Source organism: Primulina huaijiensis, unplaced genomic scaffold (genome assembly GCF_012295235.1).
Source record: "Primulina huaijiensis isolate GDHJ02 unplaced genomic scaffold, ASM1229523v2 scaffold43349, whole genome shotgun sequence".
Taxonomy (NCBI): Eukaryota; Viridiplantae; Streptophyta; class Magnoliopsida; order Lamiales; family Gesneriaceae; genus Primulina; species Primulina huaijiensis.
Genome location: NW_027360487.1, coordinates 94,643 through 116,515, shown reverse-complemented (window position 1 = coordinate 116,515; position 21,873 = coordinate 94,643). Strand labels below are relative to the sequence as shown.

At 35.3% G+C, this 21,873-nt stretch overlaps 4 protein-coding genes across 8 annotated transcripts; 2 read left to right on the top strand and 2 right to left on the bottom strand.

Moving 5' to 3' along the window:
• Positions 1–875: 875 nt before the first annotated feature.
• Positions 876–5,391, bottom strand: LOC140970112 (probable pyridoxal 5'-phosphate synthase subunit PDX2). 2 transcript variants are annotated; one of them, XM_073431693.1, is made up of 7 exons: positions 5,207–5,391; positions 4,969–5,096; positions 3,338–3,425; positions 3,071–3,144; positions 2,247–2,438; positions 1,195–1,292; positions 876–1,123 (listed from the first exon to the last, which is right to left on the bottom strand). In XM_073431693.1, the coding sequence occupies exons 1-7, from the start codon at positions 5,295–5,297 to the stop codon at positions 994–996; spliced, it is 801 nt and encodes a 266-aa protein (XP_073287794.1). In that variant the 5' UTR covers positions 5,298–5,391; the 3' UTR covers positions 876–993. The 2 variants fall into 2 exon arrangements, with proteins under 2 accessions (XP_073287794.1, XP_073287795.1); XM_073431694.1 differs by having other exon boundaries at positions 5,246–5,391.
• A 1,014-nt stretch (positions 5,392–6,405) lies between these two features.
• On the top strand, positions 6,406–12,565 carry LOC140970108 (serine/threonine-protein kinase GRIK2-like). Of its 2 annotated transcripts, XM_073431686.1 has the most exons (12): positions 6,406–6,747; positions 7,009–7,164; positions 7,341–7,727; positions 8,633–8,707; positions 8,792–8,836; positions 9,633–9,707; positions 10,125–10,212; positions 10,296–10,420; positions 11,209–11,304; positions 11,837–12,019; positions 12,157–12,235; positions 12,340–12,565. In XM_073431686.1, exons 3-12 carry the CDS (start codon positions 7,407–7,409, stop codon positions 12,489–12,491), a joined length of 1,239 nt encoding a protein of 412 aa, XP_073287787.1. In that variant the 5' UTR covers positions 6,406–6,747; positions 7,009–7,164; positions 7,341–7,406; the 3' UTR covers positions 12,492–12,565. The 2 variants fall into 2 exon arrangements, with proteins under 2 accessions (XP_073287787.1, XP_073287788.1); XM_073431687.1 differs by lacking the exon at positions 7,009–7,164.
• Positions 12,566–15,979: 3,414 nt separating this feature from the next.
• Positions 15,980–19,055, top strand: LOC140970091 (F-box/kelch-repeat protein At5g60570-like). Of its 3 annotated transcripts, XM_073431657.1 has the most exons (3): positions 15,980–16,231; positions 16,347–17,986; positions 18,535–19,055. In XM_073431657.1, the coding sequence occupies exon 2, from the start codon at positions 16,777–16,779 to the stop codon at positions 17,965–17,967; it is 1,191 nt and encodes a 396-aa protein (XP_073287758.1). In that variant the 5' UTR covers positions 15,980–16,231; positions 16,347–16,776; the 3' UTR covers positions 17,968–17,986; positions 18,535–19,055. The 3 variants fall into 3 exon arrangements, with proteins under 3 accessions (XP_073287758.1, XP_073287759.1, XP_073287757.1); XM_073431658.1 differs by lacking the exon at positions 18,535–19,055 and having other exon boundaries at positions 16,531–18,202; XM_073431656.1 differs by lacking the exon at positions 18,535–19,055 and having other exon boundaries at positions 16,347–18,202.
• Positions 19,056–20,283: 1,228 nt separating this feature from the next.
• On the bottom strand, positions 20,284–21,675 carry LOC140970098 (uncharacterized). The gene has a single exon (XM_073431668.1). The coding sequence runs from the start codon at positions 21,673–21,675 to the stop codon at positions 20,284–20,286; it is 1,392 nt and encodes a 463-aa protein (XP_073287769.1).
• Between the last annotated feature and the right edge of the window lie 198 nt (positions 21,676–21,873).

Here is a 21,873-nt window from a genome sequence, read left to right as displayed (position 1 = left end):
CATCTCTTTATTCTATCCAACTCACGTTTTATGATAGGTTCTTTATATTTAACATATACTTATGTTCATCCGAAAATTAATCTATACTTGTGGTCTACTTTGTTCATATGCGTCACCTCGATTTTAAGAACTTTGAAACTTAATATTTTTTAATAATTAATCACATCAGTTACAAAACAACATAAGTTTTTTGAAAAAAAATAAAAAAAACGTATGTTGTTTTGTAACTTTTTATTTTTTAATAAGGTTAGTTTTTTTTATAATCATTCATCTATATAATAAATCTTTAAAAAATGTATGTTGTTTTGTAACTTTTTATTTTTTAATAAGGTTAGTTTTTTATGATCATTCATATGTATATAATAAATCTTTACCCTATAATCAATTCTTATCATGAGATATTTCACAAGTAATTTTTTTTTTTTTACCAAGAGGTAGGGATTATTACAAGTAGGTTTAGAACACATGATGCATCGGAAGTAATATTTATTGTTTTTTCTTTTTTTTATTTTTTTTTGATAAAACGATAAGCATTCCATCATACTCATACAAAATATTTATTATGTTTTTTGTGATTCTAATATGTAGCCATCATTTGACAGTCTAGCACCAAAGATAGCAACAAATTTCAACGGTATTTGAATGTTCTATCTACTTCTTTCTTAGTTAGAGATTGAGATTTAACTTTTATTATTATTATTTTTTGTTTATAATCTTATGCTTTATTTTTAAATGTAGTGAAATTTAATATGGATACTTTTAATCCTCGTGTAATTATAAGATGTATGCAAGAGAGCAAATATTTAGATTGATCGTTTCTTTCGTCAAACTTCAAAAACGGAAATATGTACACGACGACTCAAGTAGAAAATATAGGCTGCAAACCACTTTTCAAAGCATTGAATCACTGATAAAGAATAAATAATGTAATCAATAGTCAGAAGCTCATAGAAAGCATGCGCTAAAAGTTTCATCCACCCTTTAAAAATTCTTTCATTGTTGATATATTGGAAGATCATATTTAGGTGGTCCGGGAAGTAGGCTTATAATTTTCGTAGCCGAAGCAGTACTGCTTGAAGCCTCGTCGCTGGTTTCTTTCACCATCTTCAAAAAGTAACTATGCCTGTACCAGAGAAAGGTCATCGGGAATTAATTGCAGAGGATTTTTGGTTGTACATGCTCAAATATGCATACCATCGAATGTCAGCAGTCAATTCCGGGTGGAAAGCAGTGGCTAGCAAGTTTCCCTGTTTTACAGCAACAATGACGTTCTTTTCAGATCCAGAATTTTCCTGATGCATGAAATCATAAATTATATCAAAATGGTGACTGCAGAAATAAAGAGAATCAAGCGCATCCCACCAAAAGCGATTTGTAACGATGTATGAATGATATTATCATGTAGTTTAAGACTTTACAAGGCGCTACAATCATATACTTTCGGTATACAAATTCATAGATTATACCAACGACCTTCACCAGAACATTATCATGCCACAAGAAGTCGGCAAGAAGAAGAAACGTAATTACTTACATAAATCTTTGCTAAGAAGGCTTGAGCGTTGCAGTACTATATATCTTTATCCCTATTCATAAAATTCTCATAAACATCATCCATGCAAAGTGTTATGTCAATTTTAATTATCAACAATAGTCAACACTCAACATCTAAGCAATCAAGGATTGATATTATTTGATTGTTATAAAAGTCAAAAGAAACTACTGAAGTGAACGCAAAAATCCATATGAATTCAACAATCTCTAGAAAGTAGAAACAAGTCGTAAGTGGTGACATATGATGAATTTGTTTAATCAGATTTAAGGGGAGGTTTGCCATGGGAGAAAAATTTAAAAAGGGTTACTGCATGAAAAGGTCCATAACAATATGGAATGTGCAATGACAACGATGGCTTTTCCTCTAGTCTATTTAAGACTAGCCCAGCCAGCATTGGGGCCTTATTCTTTCCGATGGGGAAACCCAACCTCTATCCAGATTTTATAATGATATCACTTAGATTTTAGACGTAAATCATAACAACTAAAGTTTTTAACATCTTCATATTATTTCTTCAAAAGTAGTGGCTCTTAATCACTGGGAGTAACATCACCAGATTGAAGTACTTTTGGAAAAATATTTGTCTTTGAGTAGAACATGGCTTGTGGAAATAATAAAAAGGAATGAAAACATTAGCACAAAGTGAGTATGAAGAAATTAAGGCACAAAAATGAAAATGATTAAATTTGACCTCTGAACTTTCAACGACTGAATCAAAATTAGCAGTTCCGCCAGATTGAACTGCAACTTCGGCCAACACTTGTACTTCTGGACCTACTTCAAGAATTCCAGGGGCACGAATAAAGACACCACGAAAGCTCGGTGGGCCCCCTTCTATGGCTGCAATCTCAGGAACTGAAACCTCCGACTCAAAGCTTTGCAGCTGAAAAAGTGACATTGATTGGAAAACATATATCTAGATTTTCTTAAGAAATTGAGAGGGAAGGTGGAAACAAAATTTGAAATCAATCATAAAACTCAATTTGGCGGAAAAAAACATCCTTCTACATCATATCCATGTATTTATATCCTCCCCTATTGTTCACAAAAAAAATGTCCAGCTTTACAGTATTAATCCATTCTCTTAAAAGTAACATGCACTCAAGCCATTCTACCGATCTCACTTAATCATAAGATCAATAGGTGACCTGGAATTGCTCTTAGAATTTGAAAGTTGAAACATTGGGATTTTTATATCCTGCATTGATGAAATGAGAAGCTACACCGCGAAACATGGTCAGAATGAAAAAACTAAATCTGTAAATCATTAAACAATCAAGGCCATGTCTCAAGTCCTATACAACTTTTTTTATAAAAAAAAAAACACAAAAAGAGAGGATAAACATCAATCTATAAGAACCTGACAATAAACCGACATCAGTAATGATATCAGCATGAAATGAAGAACTGCAAAATTGTATATTTGCATGCAGTTGATAGCTAATATCTTTTGTTTTTTCTTTCGGCCATGTTTGGGAAATGTAGAAAATTTGAGGGAAAAGATTGCTAGGATACCTGACTGCCAAAGAAGTTTCTATGCACAGTACAATCAAGGCCACCAATCAATTCCTGCCCTCCGCTTTTCTGCCCTGAAGGAGAGGGACATATAACAGAAATGTCAAAACTGAAAGTCTAAACTCTAAAAGCATCTCATTCCCTGCATTAATGACAAGAATGTGTTGTGTATGCGAATCCATAAGCAAAAGAAGAACATGTATTGAGGTTCACAAAAGTGTGAAACTTCAAGCGAGTGGCAACGTAAGATAAAATAAATATACTAACCAATTGCTTTGTCAGCCAGGAAAATAAGACCAGCACAAGTTCCCCAAACTGGTTTCCCCATTTTAACAAACTCTCTCAAAGCAGGGAACTGCAGTCAAAACAAGGTTTAGCAGATAATCATTCTTATATACACATTGTTGACAAAATAGATGCAGATAGACCGCCGCCATAGTTACTACAACTAACTTTAATTCCAAAAAAAAGGAGATGAAATTAGCACAAGGAATTAAGAGTATCAGGCTTGAATAGGCTTTTCTTGTTCTTTTGATAGCTACAATGTGTTCACCCAATATTTTAGTAAGGATATTCTTGAGTTCATTAAGGTTGAAATAGCATGATAAATGAAAATCAGAATACAACTACGTAAAACCAAGTTATAAGGAATGGGAGTCTGAAAACATAAATTTTATCCTAAAAACAATATTCTACATTTCTACCGTTTTCTATTTTTTCACCACCCAGAAGTGGACAGAATAATTACTATGCGTTTCAAAAGTCCTACAGAGTCTAAAATGATAGAGATGATGATTTCAATCGATACAGCAAGCTAATCCCTTTTCTCACATTATTGGTCACGTTCAACCATCTCTATGAAATTAAAATTACATCAAGGTTCTGCATTTAGTTAAACCAACCAATTCAGGGAACTGTACACATGCAGCAAACCAACATTATCCTCACATCAGCAAAAGACTAGCAATATTATCACGGTAATTAAGATAGAGCATGAGATTCACAGATGGAGTTTCTTAAATTCTTGGGTACGGAACTCATATGCATATATTAAGTTTCTACGGTTTTTTGTAGTGAATGGATAAAAACACAAACAAATACAGCATTTCCACCATAAAGCTCGTTCAAACGAAACCGCGAAGGATATCCTACGTTCTTGGCATACGCACAACTTCTTATAATTCACAACTCTGTCAAAAACAACCTGGACTTAGGGAATGTGGTTTTGTAGCTGCCTTTTGTCTCCTCCCTTCAATTCTCCCCAGTGTAAACTCCCTTATTTTTTTCGTTCTGATTAATTGACAGCAAGGGATGTTCAAAGGCAGCATCCCTTTCTCCCACACACCTACTGTTGAACACTTTTTTCATTTATTGGTATGTTTTGAACATCCAAAAAAGTTTTATAAAAACTTCCACTAAACATCAGCCCATAAATTCTTTCTTTAAACAGTATTGATTATTCAATATTTATTGAGCCAACAGAACTCCTGGCATTAAAAAAGTATTCTTTTGTCGATTGAATGACCTTCACACCACGCACGAAAAACATGACATAAAACAGAACAATATAGGTCATCATTAGAAAAGCCACTAGTTGCAGATTAATATGAACAACAACTTGCAAATAGAAATTAGTGGAGGAAACATATGCCGTTCGACCTCATTTTCTGAGAATTCTAGTTTAACCATCCAAACACAACTAAACCCACCAATTAAATTCCTAACTCCTTTCATTCATGTCACCTGCCATTTACTTTGCTAACTCTGTTTCTCCACCTTTTTACGAAACAAAAAATAAATCATTAAAAAACCAACTTTTACGAACCATAAAATTTTAAACAACTTCCCGACCTTCACGTATCTCGTGCATAAATAAACAAACGAAAAAAGGGACCTACAAGGTTATGATACCCGGCAAGCTTAGCCATGGTGGTGCTCTCTCCGCCTGGTATAATAAGCGCGCTCACATTTTGCAGCTGCTCCGCCTTCCTTACCTCCACTCCAATCACACCCAACCTTTTCAAAGCTGCATCATCAAATCAACACAAAACAATCACGGTCCCATATGCATGGATATGCATGCTGAATAGTATACATACCATTGAAACGATTCAAAAGTAGGCAAATACAACATACAAAAGCAAAAATAAAGACGTCCCGAGTATGAAAACATGCCTGCGATATGTTCGTTGAAAGATCCCTGAAGAGCGAGCACGCCAACTGTCATTGCGGCAACCGCACAAGGCGTGTGTTCGGTGAAGAGTTCGGGACTACTGCGACGAAGAATCGTGTCTGGCTTTGCTTCACTGAAAATAATGATAAATTTGACATTGCTTTTAGTTTACAAATTTACGAAATTGGGTATTAGGCTGGGTTTCTTTTTGGGCCTCCATGAGTCAAGACCAATTTGAAAATAAGGGCCCGCTATGAGGGGTTACTTGAGACCCGACCTATTAAGATTTTGAAAGATTCAGATAATTATCTTTATTATGTTATAATAATAGTTTCACGGCTTGAGATCTTTGGATTTTATTAAAATATTAAAAAAAAAAACGCATGTGAGACGTTCTCTCAAATCAATTTTATAAGACAGATATTTATTTGGGTCACCCATGAAAAAACATTATTTTTTATACCAAAAATATTATTTTTTATTGTAAATATGAACATTGCTGATCTAAAGATCCGTAAAATCATCTACAGAAAACCTACTATTTTACACAAAAACTCTTGTAAGATACTCTCGCGAGTCAATTTTGTGAGAGAGATATTTATTTGGGTCACACATAAAAAAATATTATTTTTTATTTTAAAAATAATAATTTTTATTGTAAATATAAACATTATGGACTCGTCTTACGATAAACATATGTGAGATGTCTCATATGATACTTATTTTTTTTATTGCAATGTATTAGGTTAATTACATGAATAAACACTTTTTATTCGTTAATGAAATTAATCTTTTAATTATGTTATGTCAAATAATTTGTGACAAAAAGTAATATTTTGAAATCTTTTTNTAAATACTCGAATTGATTTGACTACGTGAGATCGATGTATTTTTGCGAACCCCACCTGTAGATTTGATGTTTTAGAGTTCTACCATTTATCATAGCATGAACTCTTCCTGAATGGAATCTTATACTTAAGTATTAAATTTTGCTATATGACCAATTATATAATACAAATTTCATTTGTATTTATATGTATAAAATAGGATTTCACTTTTAAATCAGAAGAGATGTACTATATTTTGAAATGAGATTTATTGAAATGAGTGTGTGAATTCAAAATATTAGTGAATAAATAATTTATTATAGTAAACTAATCTTTTTTTCCAATTTCTGAAACTTCCACTTTTGCCCATTTTTCCCTCTTAATATTTTTCAATCTCATGCGTTAAAATTCATCCCCGTGTTTCTTTATTTTTGTGGCGGAAATTTTGTTAAAGATTGATTGATTGATTACAATGTGATAAAGTTGAGAGAGGGCTTTGAATTTGAATCAGAATTGGGACTGGGATTCGAACTTTCGGCTCTTCTTCCTTATTCTGATATATCTTTTTTTTTCGTTCTAGTTCGATTTTTTTTTCTGTGGCACGTTGAAAATCAGATCTCCTGTAGATTTCTGATCTGGGTTTTTTGTTCATGTTGTCGAGCATCATCACAACACAGGTAGTGTATGAGATTTTTTGCTAAAATGTTCAGCTTTTTTGTTGAATGGATCCATCGTATCTATCTATTTGTCATTCTATTAATTTTATATTATAATTTTCGTTGTGTACCTTTCTTGAAATTAGCCCACGATTCAAACGTATCTGCCTGTGTAGATTATAATCATGTTTCGTTATTTGAACAGTAAGAACGCCGGCTTGAATAAAAAAAATACTCATAAATTTTTTAATTTTTTGGGTGTTTCTCTTGTTGGGCGAAAAGGTCAAGACATTTTCCGAGATGTCACCTCCACATTGTGATGGTATCGAGTTGATTAATTGTTTCTTTCACTTTGTTGAATGGCATCCTCTGGAATGCCATAGCTGATCAGGCCACTTCAAGTAATGAAGGCCGTCATTAACTTCATTTCTCACTCAGGTGCAGAAAATTTTACTTTGGTGTCTTTTGGCATGTGATTGAACTTTGGAAGTTTTTTTGGAATCAAAATTTGTGCTTAATAGCTTCCAAAATCAACTGATACGGTGTTAATCTTTTTATTGGGTTTCGAAGGAACATGCTGGTCTTAATTTGATTTGCTGTTTTTCTTCGTTCAGGACTCTGGGTTCTGGTTGGTTAGCGTTTTGTTTATTGAAATGATTGGTTAGAACTTTGGTCTTGTGATGTTTGTTAAGAGGGATACCATAGAGAAAATGACAGCAGTGGGTTGCTGTGGCTGGTTTGGTTTTAGCTTTGGAAAAAAATCCAACAAAATTGGAGGATTGGGTGATAGCACCGCACGCGAGTTCTTATTGGATGAAGAGACAGAAGATGAGGATGATGGCTTTTCTAACAGAGATGTTGCTGATGATGGAAATGGGGAAGACTGTGGTTTCCAAAGCCCTACCAAAGGAGCTGAGGAGAATCTCAGGTATTGGATGCAGCATGGATTCATTTGCCGGGAATTCCCTGTGAAGGAAACCCACAGTGTCCTTCGCTCAGAGGTAAGCTGTGTGACATGTCCCCTCCAATTTTTGGATTTAGTTGATGTACTTTGGGGAATTGTACCTTGCTTTGATATTTATATATAAATATCCGAAGTGATATATTGAAATCTAAACTTTTTTATTGAATGTCTCCTCCGTCCACCAATTTTACTTGGTGTCTTGCACCTTTTTAGTTTCTCGGAGAATCACAAAATTGTTCCACCAAAACAAACATAGAAATTATCCCCTAACTTCTATATATGTTACAGTCACTTTGTGTGGATATTTAACTTTGCTTAATTGTTCAATACGTGTGATTGTTACTTAAACACAAGCAAATGACTGTGGTTACCTGAATGTTTAAAGATTCCTGTACTTGTATGAGTTACATTTTAGCATTCAAAGTTTGTGTTGGGAACTTTTTCATCTAAATATGTAAATTTATCCCAATTAATGATTTATGTTCTAGTTTACCAAACTAGGTAGTTTTTTCCCCCTTGAGTTGAAATTTGAGCCAATATACATCTGCCCTACACTGCAAGAAAGAATAGAGCTCTAAAATTCTCTGCTAGTTAATGATTGGTCTTTCAAGGTTGGTAGAATGAAATTTTCTCTGTTTTTATCAATGTGTTTTGTGCGATAGAATTGTGGTAATGATGGTTACTTCTACTCAATTTCCTTGTCACTACAATTAGAGCGTGTTAATGTAGGTTTTCAATTACCAATGCAGACATAAAGTAGTAGCTCAAGTTTTATGCTCAGAAGAATGAGATTGTCCATAACCAAAACTGATCATTTTCTCTTTTGTTCATCCTTAAATGAAAGTTGCTTAAATCAGATAAAATAGATATCTACTATGAGAGTAGTAATTAATCCATTGCTACTTATCATTATTCTGCTCAAATTAACTCGTCTAATTTCAGGATGAAAATGGAATCAAGACCATTAATGAGTATGTCTATGAACGCAAGATTGGTGGTGGCAGCTATGGAAAAGTGGTGAGGCTAATGGTAAAAGTATCTCCCCTTCTAGTTTTCTCTATGGAATATTACATGTAATGCCCTGTATTGTACAATATGCAGGTTCTCTACCGGAGTAATATAGATGGTAAAAGTTATGCTATAAAGGTGATGTCTTGTTTCTTGGTTACTTAGTTATTTAGATATTTACACTTGCAGTTTCTAAATTCTCATGCACTCTTTTCAAAATTCCTTTCGGGTAATTTTTATTGATCTTTTTGTTGGGATCTGCTTTAAATCGTATCACACCCAAAAATATAACAGAGGCAGCCTTTTAATGTGGTTATCACACTCTATTTTGTTGATCAGCTGACAGTTTTCGTTTGCACATTTACATTATAATAATCTCTAACACAATGACAGAAAGCTAGATTATTCTTTGTTTTTAAAAACCTTTTATTGGTTCTCCAGAATATATAACAAGAACCCATGCAAGCAGGGGCGTAGGACAATATGGGCAAAGCCGGGCTTATGCCCAGCAGATATTTTTTATATTTGAAGTCTAGGTATACATGTTTAAAGCCCACTTCACAAAAAACAAAAAAAAATGCATTGAATGTTAAAGTCCAATTAATGTTTAAAGCCCAATTTAAATGGGTAATTAAATGTGTAGATTTAAAGCCCAATTCAAAGGGTTATTAGGTGTAGATTGCAAACCATTATTGGGAGGTAAAAAACAGCCAGACGAGAAAGCTTGAGAAAAAATAGAAGAAACAAAATTTCTTCTAGGTTTATATTTCAAATTCCTTTAACTTTTTTTTTATTTCTATTATATGAAGTTCAAATTAATATCTAAAAATATTCTGCCTACCGGAAAAAATAATTCTGGCTACGCCACTGCATGTAAGAATGAAGTTATTAGAAATAGCTTTACATGATATCAGCTGTTCTCTTTTTTTGGCAGTCCTTTCACAAGTCTTATTTGTTGAAGATACGAGTCACACCTTCAGAAACTGCCATGTCTGATGTTCTTCGTGAGGTAATGATAACTTCTTGTATGTCATCTTTTCAGGTGGTTGCAAGTATGTTGCTTCATTTGTACTGAGGTTATTTCTTTTATACCTATAATGTAGATGTTTTTTTGGCTTTCTAACCATCATGTAGTGTGTCATGACCATTGTCTTGCAAAATATCCTCCCACCATGTCTATGTAAAATTTTCTTTTAAAACCAATTGCGAGTAGCCTAAATTACTTGATAATCTCCACTTCTTTCAGATGTCATGTGCATCCATCTTTCTGAGCATTCTTTATCAATTATATATTGATTGTTGGGGGTGTATGATCAATTTTTTCAGCGGTCCTTTGATAATTTTAGATGTGCTGTTCTGTTTAAACCTATTGAGGTTCTCCTTTCATCATACCAGTTTTACAAATAGATGGATGATATGCTTGCAGGTTTTAATAATGAAGGTATTGAGCCATCCCAATATCGTCAATCTAATTGAAGTTATCAATGACCCTACAAGTGATCACTTCTATATGGGTATTCTATAATGTCCCTGATTTTGTTTCCGCCCCAGCCAATAGTGGCTTTCGTTATGTGACTTCGAAGCTACTTTTGTTCAGTTCTTGAATATGTGGAAGGCAAATGGGTCTTTGATGGTAGCGGTCCTGCGTGTTGCCTGGGAGAAAATACTGCACGGAAGTACTTACGTGATGTAGTTTCTGGTTTGATGTATCTTCATGCTCATGTATGGTGTTTAGACTTCTGTTTGCTATTTATTTTGTTAATTGAATATACCTTTAGTATATCTTGATTTTCTTTCACCGTCTTATGTTATTTGATCTTACACAATGATGTATGATGCTGAGGAAGTACAGATGTATGTTGCTCAATTTTCCCAGATTTTTACTATCACCTTAAGCTGACATAAAAATTTTAAAAGTCAAATGTGTAAATATCCTTACGTTAAATGTTTCTGAGCAGATAGTGCTTAACCTCATCATGTGCCCGTTTACGTCATTTCGTCTGTATTAAGTTAGTACTGTGTGAAGTAATACTACAATTTTAGAACTATACATTGGTCTACAGCCTATGGGACTTCTGACATTTTAGTGTCTTTTGTATCCATCTGAAAGACGAGCTCATTATTCTACTTTTATTATTTAATTAATAATTAATAAAAGTGGCCAAGTTTTATGCAGCAACCTATGGTATTAAGTAGTAACAAGCACCGATCTTATGTTATGCTTCACATTTTAGGCAGAAAAAGGATTTCTCAGCTCTGCTTTTTTGTTTGGTATTTTGGTATATGGACCTCATTCTTGTAATTTTTTTCTACTTTTAGCTTTTTATTGAAGGATTGAAACACACTGCATGCTCATGAATTGTTTAAAATCGAAATGCATTTATGATCGTGTGATGCGCAACTTGACATGAGTTTACCACTATAGAAAAATATCATGAGCTCGAGTTTGTCATGCTTGGTCTTTCAGTTCTAGAAAACTGAAGATAGTATTTATTTGCTCCAAATAACAGAACATAGTGCATGGGGATATCAAACCAGATAATTTATTAATTACTGGTTCTGGTGCCATCAAGATCGGTGATTTTAGCGTCAGTCAGATTTTTGAGGTAAGTAATTATTATTGATTTATTTGATCATGTGAAAGAGAGAGCTTGTGATTGATTCCCAGACTTGTGCTACTTAGTGCTGAAATGTGAACACATCAATCGTGAATCACTTACAGGAATAACTATCTGAAATTCATGGACATATACATTCAGTCTATATTGTTTCAGAGATTTGATTTTTGGTTAGGGAAAATTTTTACTTGATACGTCCCAGTAGGAAATTACATATTTCATTGTTTGTTTTTACTTGGATATCACCTTTATTTTGGTAGTATCGTATCATTTGTTTAGACTCTATCATAGTGGATTCTTGCTTGTGCACTTAATGATTGTATCTAATTCTGGATTTCTTGTGAAGAATATGCCCGCATTTGAAAATGATGTTGGTATACCAGAGGACGCATTTTGCTTTATAAAGGACTTGAGTAGAATAACCATATAAAATATTTTATACAAAATAAATTCTCTTTTTGCTTGTCTGGCATTTAACTTTCAGTGTCATGAACTCAATTCGCTACATTTTCATGTGTAGGATGATAATGATGAGCTTCGTCGTTCTCCTGGAACTCCTGTATTTACAGCTCCCGAGTGCTGTGTGGGTGAAACTTATTGTGGAAAAGCTGCTGATACATGGGCAGTCGGAGTTACTTTATATTGTATGGTTCTCGGAAAATACCCGTTTTTGGGAGAGAACCTGCAAGATACATATGACAAGGTGTGTATTGTCAACTCTTGCTTTACGACTTGTAAATTCCTTCATGTGCATTATCTATACAAGTATGTCTCCCTGTTCCACCTTATTTCGGCAAAATATTGCTCTCCAGTAATTGATATCGATGTTGATACCCTCAGATCGTTAACGACCCATTGTTACTCCCTGATGAAATGAGCCCTCTGTTAAAGAGTCTGCTCGAGGGCCTTCTGTGCAGAGGTCAGTCTTCCACTCAGTTGCATTATTTATCATTATTTTGTGAGGCATTTGAAATGTACCTCAGCTCTGTTTTTGCATCACCGATGAGTGAATCTATTGTGCAGATCCTTTGCAAAGAATGACTCTAGAGGATGTCGCGCAGAACGCATGGGTTGTTGCAGAAGCCGGGCCAATTCTGCCATACCTGTGCTGGTGCAAGCGCCATGATCTCCAGAAAAAGGTGCTTGAATGTTGTGAAACGGATGGTCTCATTTGACAGCAGTTAAGTAATGCAGTGATTTTCGCCTGCCCAGATAACAGAGAAAAAGTGTAGTGCTGAACAGAAACCGGGTATACAACGTGAAGATTCGACTACTGAGTCTGGGTTTTCCTTGACTGGAGATAAGTTTTTCTTGGTAGAAGCTTAGATATTGTAGACGATGGCTTTAGTTTCCAGCTTTCGAGCGAGTGAGGATTGTCTTTGGGCTGCAAGTATGCGAAGTTTTGTCCTCAACTTTTTGGAGTTAATAGAGTACAGTTAGAGATGATTTGATAAAACACTTTTATAGATGACAATGAGTCGGGTTTAAACTTAAGCATATATTAAATATGTCCTGGATTGACGGGTTTAGACCCGGTCAATCGGGTCTCAAANAATAATATTTTTTTTCTTAATATTATTAATATAAATATGAACGTAAATTTAATGATTCATTAATTTTAAAAAAACTTATTGTAAAATGATTAAATTTAATAAGTAAATAATTTTTAACGGGTCCGATCTGGATTATATTAGCTGGATTTTCGGGATGGGACGAGTCAAACTTGTCTCAAATCCAACAGATTAATTTTTAGGAATTTTGTTTAAGTTTTTGTATTCTAATTATCTTATCATTAAAATACTTCATATGTCTTCTTTAAATCTGCTTAAAAAATTGACAATAGCTAGCATACATTACATCTTGTCTTTTAATTTTTAAAAATAGATAGAAAATGAATTAAAAGTCCACGTAGCATAAAAGAATAACCAAAATTATCGCTATCATTAACGTGTAATATCGCTATCATTAACGTGTAACATTAAGTGCCAAAAAATCCTATCTAAAATCTAAACTTGCTTAGTTGTCAGTTGTTGAGTGTCGCATCACAACAATTGGACTGTATTTATTTTGAAAGCTATGTCGTGCACATTTTTTCATATATTGATGTTACTCAGCAAAATTCGTGAGTTGAGTTTCCGTGTAGAAATGTGTTTCTTCTTCGTGAATACTGATGAGCGGGTAAAATGAGCATATGCTAGATGATTGAAAACAAAAAACGATAGCAGGGTTTTCGACGTAATCAGTCTGACGCTCAAATCAATCAAATATCCATGCAAAGGAAGATAGTACTTTTAAATGAGTATAAAATGAGTGCTTGTGAGAATGAGTGCACTCTTTTATTTTATCTTTGTTGAAGGTATTATAAAATATCAGAGTCAATTACTACTCCGAAATGTTAGGGTAATGGCCACAATGTGAGGACGTGGCCTACGGCTTAGCTTCAGCACGATCTGATGACGTGGAGGGGAACAGACCCCTTGATATGGGTTGATATGGTCCATGATCAACTGACTTAGTCTCCTTGTGTTCCTGATTGAGGTCATGAGCACAAGCTTGTACAAGTTGGTAATGGTTTGAAAGGATTTTCGGGTTGATGCATGTTCGGGGTGATTTAAACATGATCCTCTTTCTTTACATTGGTTGTCTTCTACTCGGTCTCCTCTTGGGTTACCGGGACCAACTTTGGACTGGCTCTGCTTTGGTCCTTCTTTCTTTGTCCGGATCTAAGGATGACCCCGGAATCATCAATCCGGGAAACCTATCAGACCACTACCAATTTGTACAAGCTCGGGCTCATGGCTTCAATCGAGCAACATAAGGAGACTAAGCCAATTATCATAGACCATGTCCACTGACAATCAAGGGACTTGTTCCCCTCTATGTTCTCATATCATGCTGAAGCCAAGACGTGTCCCATGTCTTTACATCGTGGCCATTACCCGAGCATAACAGAGTGGTCAGTGACTCTAGTAACTTATAAATACCTTCAGCAAAGGTGAAATCAAGGAGTTCGCATTCAGTCTCACAAACACTCCTTCTATACCCCTTTAAAAATACTTTATTTCATTTGCGTGAAGATTTGACTTACTTAAACATCGGAGTGACCATGTTAAAAACCTTTTTAACGTGTTTTTTGTTTTCAAGTGTGCATATCATCTAGCCCAGATTTGACCATCTAGCTCGGGTTCATCATACTAGATCACTAGCATTCACAGGGAAGGGAGTGACCATGTCAAAAATATAGTATGATTTTAGCTCGATGATCATTAATATATAAATTTTTACTCGTCTGAAATAGCATAAGTAATCTACTTCAAAATAGCACATTGGGTCAGATTTTTTACAGATAACAACAAGATGTTTTATTTTTTTCTGGTTCTCCTTGGTACCCAAGGGCTCTTCCTCATCTATCTTCTTCTAGCCTTGTTTATGGTTTCCATTGGTTCCGCTATTTACTAAAATGAATCGAGGAGAGGCTCGACTGAAAGGAGATAAGCCGGTTATCAATATGAACCAACTGATCCTAAAGATTGAAAGGCTCCTTCAACGGAGGAATTAACAAGGCCAACGCACCGTGGATGACTTGGCACAAGCGATTGGGGCACCCTAACCGAAGCACTTCCGTAGAAGCAGGTAGTAACCTAACCTTTAAGAATTTGTTTTGATTTCTCCTTCATATTATGTCCGTGCCACTCCCCATTATTTGTATAAAGTATAACAGACAAAAAGTTTTAATGCATATAGAAAGTACATACATGCATTAATATTGTTCGTAAATATCCTCATTAATTACATGTAATTTTTTCATCATATTATGCACATGCAAGTATATATAAATATTAAAAGAGATGTATATAAAATGACGACCACTTTTTTTTCCTTCAAAATACTTGTTTCATCCATTTATTAATAAAACAGATCAAATTCCTGCTAGTATAATAATTGTTTTACCTAATGATAATCCACAAAATAATAATTACACTAAAATATCATGATTTCAAAATAACCAATGGGCACAAACGACAACAATTATTCTAATTCATTATAAGTCTCAGAAGAATCTCACATTAAATAACCCCAAAAAATTTAAATTTAATATAATTTAATAAAAAAAAGGGATTATAAAGAACTATTATACAAGTACGCGATACGTAAGATGTAAAACAGAAAAATTGAGTAGGTTTTTAGTATAATGAGTTGACTCAATTCATATATGTCGTAAAATGTAATGCTTTTGACATAAAAATAATATTTTTCATAAATAAATTAAAAAAAATATATGTCAAACAAAATTTATCTTAAAAAGTCTCCAACAAAATTTTTGTTTGATTAATAAATTTGTTGGTTTTCAATTTTAGCAAGAAAAAAAAAGAAGTGGATAACTGAAAGAATAAATCTCTTGTGAGACAGTCTCAATAATCTTTATCTGTAAGACGGGTCAATCTTATCGATATTCATAATAAAAAGTAATACTCTTAGCATAAAAAGTAATATTTTTTATGGATGACCCAAATAAGAGATCCGTCTTACAAAATATGATCCATGAGATCGTCTCACACAATTTTTTGGTGAAAATATGCGAAAATGGAAAAGAGCTTTAAAAAGATAGGGCAGGGGACACGCGTTTATTAAAAGTAAAACACAAAGTTGACCCGTAATACATCAGAAATAGTAATAATTAAGGTCCCAAATAAATTCCTTCACACAACAAAATTCATACCATTTTCTCCTACAATACCTCGCTTTGGACACCGCTTCTGGCGGCGATGCTTGCCGGAGCTCCATTTATATGAGCTGCGATTGAGCCCTATTTTTTTCGGGGGGCGGAAGAATGTGCCGGTGAGTCGGATTGCTGGAAGACTGGGCTGATGCTTGATTCCTCATGAAAGAAGATCTAATTAACTCGTGATGCCCGGTTAGAATCCGAATCGATTGATTCTTTTATATTAATTAAACAAATTAGTTTTTACGTGCTTTGCAGATGAGTGATTAACTAATTGTGTGTATTGTAAATTTGTCTGTTTCTTCAGAATACCTGGAGAAGGAGCTGCGAATTTTTTTATGGGGTTACGCTTGTTTTTCTGAAAGTTTGAGTCTTTATAGAGACCATTTTTGTTTTGCTACGGGGTTGGAGAGATTTGAGAATAAATTGAGGATTTTTACGTCTCAATAAAGGGTGGTTTTGATGATACAGATTGAATGCTTTTTTTTCAGCGGATAAGGATTTCACAAGTTTATGAATCGTTGGGTCGGATTGACAGATTGGTTATACTGTTGCTAGAGATGGGATATTTGTATTTGATATTGGCAAAATGATTGGCGAAACTGGAGCTTAATTTCAATAGAAAGAAATTAAAAAATAAAGACGCATCGGGATTTTTTGTTATTAAGTGGGTTTCGTAGGTATGGAATGCAATTGATTTGCTAATTTGTTTCTTATTGGATAAGGAAAGTGCTACAATGGATTTGAAAGCCAACAAGCTAACAAAGTTTATGTTTTCATCTTTTGATCGAAATAAGTCAAATCTTAGTTGTATGGTTGGAGAAGATATAAAAAAGATATTGCGAGGAGAAGATGATGATGGCCATTGCATTCTTGAATCAAGTGATTCTTTTCTCCCTGGTTTGAATGATGACGTTGCTTTGACATGTCTTGCTCGAGCTTATAGATCAGATTATGCTTCTTTGTCATTCTTAAATGCAAGATTCAATAGGCTGATTAAAAGTGGGTATTTGTATGAGCTGAGAAGGCAGTTGGGGATTGTGGAGCATTGGATCTATATGGTTTGCGATCCAAGAGGGTGGGAGGCATTTGATCCCTTCAGGAAGAAGTGGATGAGATTGCCTAAAATTCCTTGTGATGACTGTTTTAATTGTGCTGATAAGGAGTCATTAGCAGTGGGGAGTGAGTTGTTGGTTTTCGGACGTGAGCTGTTCGAATTCGCCATTTGGAAGTACAGCCTGACTCGCCGTGATTGGGTCAAGTGTGAAAAAATGAATCGTCCTCGTTGTCTTTTTGCCTCGGGTAGTCTTGGATCAATAACCATTATAGCTGGAGGAAGCGACAAGGATGGGAATGTTTTGAAATCTGCCGAGCTTTACAATTCTGTAACTGGTAAATGGGAAATGTTACCGAGCATGCACTCTCCTCGTAGATTATGCTCTGGATTTTTCATGGATAAAAATTTTTATGTTATCGGTGGAATGACTAGTCCCACCGACTCATTAACTTGTGGGGAGGAATTTGACCTTAATACAAGAAAGTGGAGAAAAATCGAGGGCATGTATCCCAATGTCAACAGAGCAGCGCAAGCACCTCCTCTTGTTGCAGTTGTTGACAACCGTCTCTATGCTGTCGAATATGCAACTAACATGGTGAAGAAGTATAACAAAGAAAAGAACTCTTGGGACGAAGTAGGGAGGCTTCCAGTTAGGGCCGACTCATCAAATGGTTGGGGTCTTGCTTTCAAGTCCTGTGGAGAGGCACTGCTTGTCGTGGGTGGTCAAAGGGGTCCTGAAGGTGAAGCTATTGTCTTGAATTCCTGGCATCCAAAGTCAGGAGTCAAGAATGACACTTTGGATTGGAAAATTATTGGAGTGAAGGAGCATTCAGGTGTCTTTGTCTACAATTGTGCTATCATGGGTTGCTGAGCCATGATTCTGCCTTTAGGTCTTTTATCTTCTTTTCCAACATTTGTTATTGTTTGAATCATCATCTCTCAATTGTTTGACAATAATAGTCGACTTATATGTTGTTTGATTATGTGTCTTATTTTACCCTTGGAACTATTGGATTTGTATTTTGTCTCATCTCGGAGACTGTTTAGGATCACAATTAACTGCATGACACGAAAATATATCCAGTGATGTATGCGTCTCTTTTTCATTCTAGTGTTCATTTTTTGTTGGTAGCCGCCATTCCAAACCAAATAACATTCACAGTCGTGTCTCATGAAATATCATTGACGTTTGTTGAAACTTGTGGGATTTCTATAGAGAAAATATTGTGCATGCTATGTATACAATTCCATTATACTTGTTTTGTTGGTATCGACCCACTTACTGTTACTTGTTAGGCCTAGAAAGTAATGGATGTCAGCAACCTCAACTCGTTGTCCGCAATTAAGTGGTGGAAAATCTGGTTTACCTGCTGCAACTGCACCATGTATTGTTAATATTTCATGTTCACTAAGTCGCTATAAAATCACATCATAACAGTTTACTTACTGGAATCGGCTTTGATTTATGATGAACATTGATGGTTCTTTCTTGGTCTGGTTTATACATCATCTGGGAAAACACTCCTCGTGTAGCATACATTGATTGGAACGTGTGAGTCCTACACTGCTACACATATTTTATATGAGATCTATACATCCAATGCTAAATGCTATACATAGTTATTCTTAGATAGTGTTGATTAAACCGTTCTTTGCTGCTGGCTGTAACACATGTTGGACATCAGCCGGGTGAAGTTAGAATTTGAATTTGTGTTGCTTTAATGTATGAGGAAAACTTTTATATTTATAAAATTTTAAAGCATTAATATTTTTTTTTATCATGGGTAGCTTGGATTGACTTCCCAATGTTTAACTAAGATTGTGTATATGAGAACCAAAGACAATCGAATGTAAGATATCTGACCAAATCCATAGAAGAATTGTAGGTATCGAAAATGTGAATGAATATGATATTCAGGACATTTTTTTTGGGATCGGAAGTTCTGTCATTAGCGGGAGTGGAACCGGAAAATTGGCCAGATTTTCATGTTTTGAGTCGATAAACACCTTGGTTGACTCCTGGTACCTTTTACGTCCGGTCTTTTAAAAATTTTGTTAGTAATCTCTGATTATGTAGCTTTGTGCCGCTAAAATTCACCAGGCTAGGTTGATATGCTGAGATGGTGCAAGCTCCCGAGGCCATCTTACAAGCAATCGGTGAGTGGCCATTATTAGAGCTGCAAATTGAGCCCGACTTGTTAGCTTTTTAAGCCCGCGTGATCCAGTTTGAACCAAGTTCACGCATATCCGAATACATTTTCAAGCTCAATCTAAGCCTATATTATTTTGCTTAATAGCTCATGTCCCTGAACTTAAGTATATTTATTAATATCGTGTAAAGATATTTATTGAGCCAGGCATAATTTGAGTATTTTATTAATAGAATTCGATAATTAAATTTGAAATGAAATAATAGAAGTAGAATTCCAATTCTAGATTGAGCCAAAATGAAGGCAGAAGTCATTCATTTCTTGAGCTTCCAGTCAAGTTTCGAACCAAGTTACCAAATTTGAGTTTGAGTTGAAATATAATATATAATTACACTTGGTGTCGATTTGCTTTCTTTCTAACTCCAGCGATTAAATGAGCCCGACATGAAACAAGTTCCAGCTGATCTAAAAGAGCTAAGGATACCCATGCTCCTGGCAGAACAACCACGTCCAAGTTCAGCAGCCCATTAACTTGTCATCCTATTTCGATATGCAAATCGAACTCGACAAACAATGCTAAAATCTAATAGCTGCTTGAATTCAGTCAAACAACAAACCCAACAATCTCTTCCAAAAGATTGGTCTAAGTAAGAAACAGATACCTAACGTTTGACTGAAGAACCGAGCACTTAACAGCAACCAGATCCATTTATACAACACTAGACATATCGTATTCTTATTGACCTTATCAATGCGAACGAACAAAACCCTGGACAATATTTTGTAGTTGACGAACGTAAGTGACATGTAAATGAGTAAACCAAAGAGCAAACCTTCAAACAAAGCATAGTTAACATAGAAGTAACCTTCCTCCACAAGCCAGCGAAGGAAATTAAAGGCATCAATTCAACACAGAATACAGATTCAAATACAATAAGCGAGAGAGAAGCGTGGATTATGTCCTCAATCCAAAACTTCAATTTATACTTAATAGAAACAAAGCACACATAAACACAAGTTCACAAGACATACGGAGCTCAATCTCCCAACCAATCATGGGCATATACGCCACTCTTCCTCAGACTCTTCAAAAGGTTCTTGCAGTCTCCGCACATGGTTGTTTTGCAGTCTGCAGGATCTGCACAGTGGAGGAAGAGTTCGTCGACACGGCATATTGCTCCGGTTTTGAATAGTTCGATGAGAATGTTTAACTCAATAAACTTAGTGTTTATCATAAGGACCACGAAATCTCCATCTGATACTGTTTCATTAAACCAGAGAATAAAGTCAAACCCTTTTTCATCTATCGGAGCACTCAAATATTCATCAGGGGTAATTTCTGGTGCAATTGAATCTCCATCTAGGGCCGGATGATAGACAAAGGTGATGCCAGGATCTGTCACAAAAGACGAGAGAACAGACATTTTGTGATCAATGACAAACATGTCAAAAGCAGCGTGGTGGTTGGAGCAATACGGTTTCGACATTTTGGCAATACTTGACTTAGCAAATTCCCCCGCACCGACATTGATATAAACCAGTTTGTTTCTAGAGGAGATATTCATGAAGTTGGGGAGATAAGATTGCTCCAGGTTGAACTGCCTTGAGTTTTTATGTGCAAGAGGCTCAATATACTTCATAAAGGGCTTGTTTTTTGCAATGGAAGGACAATCAGCTGGAAGTTGAAAATGCTCAAAGGAAGCAAAGTTTCCAAATTTCTTCTTAAATATCACAAGTGTAAAAGATCCAACACCACAAACATGAACAACGTCAGAGTTCTTCAAGAATGAGGCGACAGTGGTGGCTGACCTTACTAAGCCACCTGAATAGAACTCACGAGCTCCTACAAGCATTGCACCAATTCCTCCGGGATGCAATACACGCTCGATCTCCAGCACAAGGAGAGCAGGAACTGAGACCTTATCGAGATCTCCTGAGTACACAAAGTCGAAATGGTCATCCTCAAAGTTGAGCTCATACACAAATCTCCTCTTGAAAAGGGAGAAAAATGGGTGCTTGTCAACCCCAAAAGTATCAGGAAATCCCAGCTCGTGCAACACAGACACGGAGGAGGCGGATCCCTCTCCAACACATAATGCTCTAGCATTTGATTGCAACAAGTTCTTCTGCATTAACTCTTTAAATACGATTTTAGTCAAGTTTTTAATTTCTTTGCAGAGTGTGGCATGATCCCTCGATGGAGGAAATGAGGTATTGGAGAAATTTCCAGCGTTGAAAGGCGGGTTCGAGTGCAAATTCAAAGGACATTCAGTAACATCAGAAACCATTGGCTCGATCACCCGAAACTCACGGGCCATTTGCATCAAAGAGAGAATAATCACCGCCAGTACAAGCATAAAGGCCCTTAACACCAAAAGCTTCACCAGTGACCCCCGAAGTAATTGCCATTTCAAGAACTTCAAGTCCATTTCTTTCAAACTTAAATTGAGTCCCTTTAACCCAATTCCTAGATCTTTCAACTAATTCAAACTATCAGATCTATAACAGCGTAGCGATTGACTCAACTTAAAAGCTAAAGATCAGATAATAGTAAAAATTGAAGAGAAATTCAACAGATTAGCAGAACAAACAAATTAGCGAGTGCAAAACCTGGACGAGGTGTGATT

Bases quoted from the DNA above. Each gene is read 5' to 3' on its own strand.
- LOC140970112 (XM_073431693.1), bottom strand. From the start codon at position 5,297: ATGACAGTTGGCGTGCTCGCTCTTCAGGGATCTTTCAACGAACATATC. The intron at 5,097-5,206 runs GTATGTTGTATT...TTGATGATGCAG, and splicing joins ACGTCTTTATTTTTGCTTTT to CTTTGAAAAGGTTGGGTGTG. The intron at 1,293-2,246 runs GTCAAATTTAAT...TTCATGCATCAG, and splicing joins CAGTCGTTGAAAGTTCAGAG to GAAAATTCTGGATCTGAAAA.
- LOC140970098 (XM_073431668.1), bottom strand. From the start codon at position 21,675: ATGGACTTGAAGTTCTTGAAATGGCAATTACTTCGGGGGTCACTGGTG.
- LOC140970091 (XM_073431657.1), top strand. From the start codon at position 16,777: ATGGATTTGAAAGCCAACAAGCTAACAAAGTTTATGTTTTCATCTTTT.
- LOC140970108 (XM_073431687.1), top strand. From the start codon at position 7,407: ATGTTTGTTAAGAGGGATACCATAGAGAAAATGACAGCAGTGGGTTGC. The intron at 8,708-8,791 runs GTGAGGCTAATG...TACAATATGCAG, and splicing joins GTGGCAGCTATGGAAAAGTG to GTTCTCTACCGGAGTAATAT. The intron at 12,020-12,156 runs GTGTGTATTGTC...TGATACCCTCAG, and splicing joins TGCAAGATACATATGACAAG to ATCGTTAACGACCCATTGTT.